Source organism: Engraulis encrasicolus, chromosome 19 (assembly GCF_034702125.1).
Source record: "Engraulis encrasicolus isolate BLACKSEA-1 chromosome 19, IST_EnEncr_1.0, whole genome shotgun sequence".
In the NCBI taxonomy this organism is placed as follows: domain Eukaryota; kingdom Metazoa; phylum Chordata; class Actinopteri; order Clupeiformes; family Engraulidae; genus Engraulis; species Engraulis encrasicolus.
This window is the reverse complement of record NC_085875.1, coordinates 44,531,586-44,539,769: the sequence shown is the minus strand read 5'-3', so window position 1 is coordinate 44,539,769 and position 8,184 is coordinate 44,531,586. Positions and strand designations below refer to the sequence as shown.

Genomic DNA, 8,184 nt, shown 5'->3' with positions numbered 1-8,184 from the left:
GTGACCCTAGATCAATTTTTTAAAATGGAGAAACAAATTAACATGGTCGTAAAATACAGTTTTTATCAACTAAGGTTTTAATCCAAGGCTAAACCTGTTTTATCCGTGTTCTTTTCTTTGAAGGCCTCGTTTATTTTTCCTCTATTCATTTGAGTTAACAAGAAAAAAGGAGTCCTTCAAAGAAAAGAACATGGTCCCTAAAGTCAAATATGGCAAAGTTTCCCTGATGCTTTTAGGTTGCTTTGCTGCCTCTGGCACTGGACTGCTTGACCGTGTGCATGGAATTATGAAGTCTGAAGACTATCAACAAATTTTGCAGCATAATGTAGGAGTCCACCCCTGAATCCCATAGAAAACCTATGGAGAGATCTCAAAACGGCAGTGTGGAGAACGCACCCTTCAAATCACATCAAGGATGGTATAAAATTCCAGCAGAGCTTTGTAGGAAACTCATTGATGGTTATCAGAAGTGGTTGTTCGCAATTATTTTGTCTAAAGGTTGTGATACCAAGTATTAGGCTGAGGGTGTCAATACTTCTGTCCGGCCCATTTTTGGAATTTTGTGTAAAATGGTCATTCATTTGACTTTTTTTCATTCTCTTTTGTGTTTTTTCATTGCAAGACAAACAAATGAAGATATTAATAACAAAGCATTTGTGATTGCAATCATTTTCTGTAAGAAATTGAGTAATATCTGACAGAATTGAAGGGGTGCCAATACTTTCAGCCAGCACTGTATATCACGAAAGTGAGTACACCCCTCACAGTTTGTGAGTATATCTTTTAATAGGAAAGCAAATTTCACTTTGACACAATGATTAATGACCTTTTAACAACATATTTAACCGCTTACATTTCTTGTTCACTTAGAAAAAAACAAAATACAGCCATTAATGTTTGAACATGCACTCACAAAAGTGAGTACACCCCAGATTAAAATCCGGTACAGAAGGGGCTGTGTTGGCTCGAATCGTCTCGAAATGAAAAGGCATTAAAAGGGAGGTCATCAGTGTGCGTTTCAACCTTTCTTTGCATTGAACTTTTACATTTTGAGTGTGCACCCGGCTTAAATAGATTGGTGTGAGATTATGCAATCCTATGGAGAATAACATGATCTGCTTCAGTAGTCACAGTGCATGTTGACGTGCACGTTTCTTTTAGGTGTATTTCAGATTGCCAATGTTGACAGCATTCATGCATCCCCAAACCATGTCAGTCCCAATACCATGCTTGGCTATTGAGAGGATAAACGTTTTTGTAAAACTCACTTGTTTACCACCGCACATGCTTGACACCATCTAAAGTAAATTTGTTTATCTTGGTCTCTTCAGATCACACGACATGGTTCCAGTGATCCATATCCTTGGTCTGTTCATCTCTCTTGAGAGCAAGATAAACAAATTTGCTGTAGATGGTGTCAAGCATGTGTGGTGGTAAACAAGTGAGTTTTACAAAAAGTGTATCCTCTCAATAGCCAAGCATGGTAGTGGGACTGACATGGTTTGGGGATGCATGAATGCTTTTAAATGTGAGTAAACATTTAATTAAATGTTCAAACATTAATGGCTGTATTTAGTTTTTTTCTGAGTGAAAAAGAAATGTAAGCGGTTAAAAATTTTGTTAAAAGGTCACTAATCATTGCGTCAAAGTGAAATTTCTCTAATGCTTTCCTATGAAAAGATATACTCACAAATCTCCAAAAACTGTGAGGGGTGTACTCACTTTCGTGATATACTGTTTAATGTTAAGACTATCTAAGTCAACCTGTGATGCCCCCATTAGCTGGCCAGGGTCTTGGAGAAGGCTAAACAAAAAGTGACACCTCTTTGGGTACTGACAAGTCAAGGGTGGTGAGAGCAATGTAACGGCATGGTGAACTTGACCAGAATTGCGCTTTACATGGTGTTTACACCATTTTTAAGCACGAATGCCAAAAAACAAAAAGACAAAATGCTAAAATGTATCTTCAAAAAACGAGAACCAAATAGAATGTCTCCACATACTGCACAATCAAGAACCACTAAAAACAGCCATCAGCTGTGGCAACCACATACAGCAGACAAGCAACCACTGTGGAACACTTTGCTCATTCAACTTCAAGGGCACAAGTCATTGTTCCCATTTCTCTGGATCTGGCCCGACAGGGTGATGCATTTCGCAGGACTGGGGTAAATAACAAAGAAAAGCACCAGATTTCTCTTTAACATGTTTAGGTCAGCATTGACGTTATGTGCGTGGAACAAAAACTTGGACTCAAAGCCATGTGGTTCATGTGGTTCTTCTGGAGAGCCACACAGAACTGTGTCAACTGGCCTGACAACCATAGTGGTGTAGAGGTCAGCAGAACACTAACTCAAGTGGAGAGACAAAGAGGAGGAGAGAGAGAGAGAGAGAGAGAGAGAGAGAGAGAGAGAGAGAGAGAGAGAGAGAGAGAGAGAGAGAGAGAGAGAGAGAGAGAGAGAGAGAGAGAGAGAGAAAAGAGAGAAGAGAGAGAAGAAAGAAGAGTGTGAGAGAGAGAGAAAGAGAGAGAGAGAGAGAGAGAGAGCAAGAGATTGTGAAAGAGAGAGAGAGAGAGAGAGAGAGAGAGAGAGAGAGAGAGAGAGAGAGAGAGAGAGAGAGAGAGAGAGAGAGAGAGCGAGAGCGAGAGAGAGTGTGTGTGAAGTATATGTGAGTATGTGCAAGTCTGCTAAGTTTGAGAGAGAAAGTCTACATGTGTTTCTTTGAGTGTATGTGTGTGGCGTATGTGTTAGAATGAGTGTGTGTGGTGTGTTGTGGTATGTGTGTGTGTGTATGTGTGGTGTAGTGTGGTGGGGTGTGTATGTGTTTGAGTGAAATTGCTCCTTCTCCTCTCCTTCTCCTCTCCTTCTCCTCTCCTTCTCCTCCTCCTCTCCTCTCCTCTCCCCTCCTCTCCCCTCCTCTCCTCTCCTCTCCTCTCCTCTTCTCTCCTCTCCTCTCCTCCCCTCCCCTCTCCTCCCCTCCCCTCCCCTCTCCTCCCCTCTCCTCTCCTCTGCCTCTCCTCCCCTCATCTCCCCTCCCCTCTCCTCTGCCTCTCCTCCCCTCATCTCCCCTCCCCTCCCCTCCCCTCCCCTCTCCTCCCCTCTCCTCTCCCCTCCCCTCCCCTCCTCTCCTCTCCTCTCCTCGTGGGGGTGACTTCCTGTCTGTATCGGGGGGCCTGGAGATTTACTGGGCTCTTTACGTAAAGGCGTAAAGGCTAGCTGGCAGGCAGCCCGGAGCATGTGGGAAAGACCCTGGGTGGCCCCCGCTAATTACCAGGAGAGGAGAGGAGAGGAGAGGAGAGGAGAGGAGAGGAGAAGAGAAGAAAGGAGAGGAGAGGAGAGGAGGGGAGAGGAGAAGAGGGGAGAGGAGAGGAGAGGAGGGGAGGGGAGAGGAGAGGAGAGAGTAGAGCGGAGAGATTAGAGGAAAGTAGAGGTTAGGAGAGGAGAGCAGAGGAGAGGGACAGAAGAGGTAAGGAAAAGGATGCCAAAGGAGAGGAGATGAGAGGAGAGAAGAGAGCAGAACAGAAAAGAGCAGAGAGAGGAGAGGAAAGGAGTGTAGAGCAGATGTGCGTAGAGCAGAGGAGAGAAGTGAGGAATGGAGAGGTGAGCAGAGGAAAGGAGATAGAAGAGGAGAAAAGAGAAGAGAGAGTGCAGGAGAGGAGTGTAGAGGAGAGGAGAGGAGAGAGGAGAGGAAAGTAGAGGAATGGAGTAGAGAGGAGAGGAGAGGAGAGGAGAGAAGGGGAGAGAGGAGAGGAGCAGGAGAGGAGTTGAGTGTAGTGGAGAGGGGATCAGAGGAGAGGAGAGAAGAGAAGAGGAGACGAGAGGAGATCAGGCATCAGCACGGGATGCCCTTTAAGCAATACACCACACCACACCACATCACACCACACCACACCACACCGCTCGTCTATGAAGCATGCAAAAGAGACGGTTCAGAAAGTATAGGGGGTTTTGGAGAGAGCTCGTCTGCGTGGCTGGCCCGCCTTGGAGCGAGAAGGAGCCAATGTAAAGGATGCTCTTTAGCTCTCTCTCGCACGCATGAGGGATACCTGGGTGGTGACTCACAACCACATCAGAGGCGCTAATGCACACGTTTGGAAGGGGGGCGGAGGGGCGGTGAAGCACTTGTGGAATTCCTAGAGCTTGAAAAAGAAGCGCTGGTTCTTGGAGTCAGTCGTGGAAAAAAAATGGCCTTCTTACAGGTACAGTCAGGAGGGGACTACACTCACACACTCCTATAGCAATCATGCTAACCAAATAGCTAGTTTTCTAGAGCTCGGCATTTAGCTTAGCAAGTTTATTTTGTCCAACATTCAAACAATACACGAAACAAGTTGTATACTACTGATATTGCAACCCATCACACGTCGGTATGCAAACAGTCATACAATGAAACGAAAATCGGCCGTAGGCCAAATGGCAATGTAGGAGGTAGGTAAGTTTAGGACTAGGGCTTGCAGCAGGTAATGGTCAAGTATGACATGAAAAACGATTTTACTGTTTATTTATAAGTGACAAACTAAACAGCTTTGGAAATAAAACAGCTGTTTTGTTTCAGTTGACGCAATGTCTCATCGTCTGAACATGCTGAAGAAAGACGTTCACTGACATTTCATAACTAACCAAATCTTCAATTAGCTAATTATATTCCGGCCATAGCCCCCCATAACAAAAATGGACAGAGCCAAGGAGAACAGGGCAAAATGATTCAGAATGGATCTCAACACCTCTACTTCCTGTGCAAACCCCACCTGCCATCATGACCACCTTCTACAGAGGGACCGTTGAGAGCAACCTCGTCAGCTGCATCACTGTATTGGGCGGGAGCTACACTATCTGCAACAGGAAAGCCCTATAGCATATGGTGAACGGAGCTGGGAAGATCATCAAGACACAATAGGCCTGGTATAGAGAGAGAAACATGACTTTCATTTCCTTGTATCACCTGTGCATACGAAGAAACGGACAATAAAAGTTGACTTGACTTGATGAGAACTGACATTCTCGTAATTTCAATTTCCTTGCATCATCTGTGCATATGAAGAAACTGACAATAAAAGCTGACTTGACTTTATGAGAACAGAAATTCTCGTAATTCAAAATTCCTTACATCACAGCTGACTCGACTTGACTTGACTTGACTTGAGAACTGAAATTCTTAGCTAAAGCCCTACCTTTCTCTCACTCACACACACAAACTCACAAACTCTCTCTCACATACACTCACACACACCTTAGTAGAGGGGGGGTTCACTCTCTACTACAAAACTGCTTGTTCTGAGAGCATATAATGAGAAATGTAATTTCAATTCCTTTGTATTTCCAGTGCATGTGAAAAAAATGACAAGAAAACTGACTTTGACTGTAATATTAATAAGCCAAATAGAGCAAAAGGTAACATAAGGTCACCAGTGTTGCAATACAGTCACAATGACCACATCAGGAGATTGCAAGGAGAAGCTGAGAAACTCAGAGAGACTAAACTCTGAGAGAGAGAGAGAGAGAGAGAGAGAGAGAGAGAGAGGAGAGAGAGAGAAGAGAGCGTGTGAGTGAGCGAGAGCAAGCGAGAGAGAGAGAGAAGAGAGCGTGTGAGTGAGCGAGAGCAAGCGAGAGAGATAGAGAGAGAGTGCGAGTAAGCAAGCGAGAGAGAGTGAGAGAGAGAGATAGCGAGCAAGAGAGAATATCGTGTACAAAGGACATAAAACCAACAAAGTTACTCCTGTGAGTGTCCAGGGCAACATGCTCCCTTTGCCAATAACGCACAGATGCACGCACGGATGCACGCACGCACGGATGCACGCACGCACGCACGCACGGTCAGGAATGATGTGTGCGGAGGAGCTAAGTAGTGTAGTGTGTCACAGAGGAAAGAGAGAGAGAGAAGAAATACTGGTGTCTGACCCCCATTCAGGTCTCTTGTCTATAGATGTGAGGAAGGCAAGAGGTGCTGGCAGGAGGGGGGTCTGTGCGCATGAGTGGGAAGCCCAGGTTGCGTGAGAGAGAAAATCGGAGACCAAAGGAGAGAGTGGGTCCGCTTAATGCTGCTGTGATCAAAGAGGGGGAGAGAGAGAGAGATGGAGAGAGAGAGAGAGAGAGAGAGAGAGAGAGGGAGAGATAGAGAGAGAGGGGAGAGGTAGAGGGAGGGAGAGATAGAGAGAGAAAACCCCCCGATAGACATCCCCCTTTGAAAAAAAAAAGCCGCTTCCCCCCTCCGCCTACTGTTAGATCAGTGATTCTCAAACTGTGGGCCTGAGTCCACTGGTGGGCCCTGAAGGTATTGCAAGTGGGCCTTGAAATCATTTTCTAAAAATCTACATAATATGTTGCTGTTTACGATTTATTTGAGTTTTATTGTTTATAGGGTTTGTGGTGGGCCCCGAACATTTGTGAACATTTCAAGTGGGCCACAAGTTGGAGAGCGTTGGGAGCCCCCGTGTTATATAATCCCAACATTCCACAGCTGTGGTAGGACACCCCTACCCTTCCCTTCCCTTCCCTTCCCTGCTCCTCTCCTCTATCCCTCCCTCTCTCCCCACCTCTGCACCCTCTTCCCTCCCTCCTACCAACCCTTCTTCCCTTTCCCTCCCTCCCTCCCTGGCTGGCTTCTGTGTCATTCGAGCTCATCCGTCTCCTTTCTGCTGATGGCCCACATTCCTGTGCTCTCTCCACCTCTTCTCTTCCACGCTCTCTTCCCACCTTCCTTCCTTCCTTCCTCTCCTCTTCTCCCCTGAGCTCATCTTTGGAGGCTTCTCTTCTCCTCTCTTTCCCCTTCAAGCCTGCACTCTCTATCAGCCGCCGTGCACTTCTTCTAAGAGAGGTGGAAAATGAGAAGGTGGCTTAAAAAAAAGAATAAAGACAAGAAAGGAGGAAAAAAACCCTCCACCTGGCACCACTACACACAGAGCAGTGAGCCGCATGGCTGACTATTAGGCTATTAAAGTCAGTTGTAAATTTCTAGCCTCCCATTGATGGTGTGGCTTTATGTCTGTGTGCAGACTTTTCACCGGGTATAAAAAAAAAAATCAAAGTCCTTTCATCGTCAGGTGAGGGCTGGAAGCCTCGGCTACAACAGTGTGTGAGAAGCCTTATATCCCTGAAGTGGAGCCCACATACCAGCATTTGAACTAAGGTAGACTTCAGTCATCGCCTAGGGCTCTTTCTCTCTCTCTCATTACGACATCAGACTGCTTGAGCATTCCAATGAAAAGGTAAAGCGTCACCTTTCAGCAAGCCAAAGACGGCTAGTTTGTCTGAAGTTACCCTTTTCACTTTACCTCCAGGGCCAAGCAGAGGAGTATGAGTGAGTGAATGAATGAGCGAATGAATGAGTGAATGAATGAATGAGTGAATGAATGACAGAATGGAAGATAAACAATAAATTACCCAGGTTATCAAGGTCTTTCCGGGTGACAAACTTGTAGTCATCGTAGACGGTGCTCTCTGGGTTCTCCTCCAGCTCCTCTGTCAGATTGTCCAGGAAGGAGCACCAGCGTGGAGCAGGGCCCAGGGCCTAAGGTGGGACAGAGGAGGAGAGGAGAGGAGAGCAGAGCAGAGCAGAGCAGAGCAGAGCAGAGGAGAGGAGAGGAGAGGAGAGGAGAGGAGAGGAGAGCAGAGCAGAGCAGAGGAGAGGAGAGGAGAGGAGAGGAGAGGAGAGGAGAGGAGAGGAGAGGAACTTGAACATAAAGGGCGCATTGAAATACATTACATCACATTACACAACACCAGCATGAAGCCGGACCCAGGGCCTGAGTTGGGATACAAGTATACAGTCATGGGTATGCGGTTAGAGCGTCAGACTTGTAGCCAGTTCGATTCCCGACCCGCCAGGTTGGTGGAGACAGTAATTAACCAGTGCTCTCCCTCATCCTCCTCCATGACTGAGGTACCCTGAGCATGGTACCGTCCCGCCACACTGCTCTCTTGGGCGCCATTGGGGGCTGCCCCCTTGCACGGGTGAGGCATAAATGCAATTTCATTGTGCGCAGTGTTCACTTGTATGCTGTGGAGTGCTGTGTCACAATGACAATGGGAGTTGGAGTTTCCCAGTTGGGCTTTCATTTCACTTCACAAGGATAGATTATTGGCTAAATAGCTACATAGAGTTACCTTTGTGAAGCATGCAGGGATAAAGGGCAAACTCAATTACATTACATCACACTGAACTTCACTGATGCATATAGTATCCAGA

General features: G+C 46.2%; 1 protein-coding gene across 1 annotated transcript in view; it reads right to left on the bottom strand.

The window, feature by feature from the left end:
- Positions 1–8,184, bottom strand: part of nol10 (nucleolar protein 10) — a gene marked incomplete at its 3' end in the record, with an annotated part of 41,904 nt that overhangs the window by 16,930 nt on the left and 16,790 nt on the right. The window contains exon 14 of the mRNA XM_063224239.1: positions 7,380–7,506. Within this exon, the coding sequence (XP_063080309.1) occupies positions 7,380–7,506 (127 nt within the window). The remainder of the gene's footprint in view (positions 1–7,379; positions 7,507–8,184) is intronic.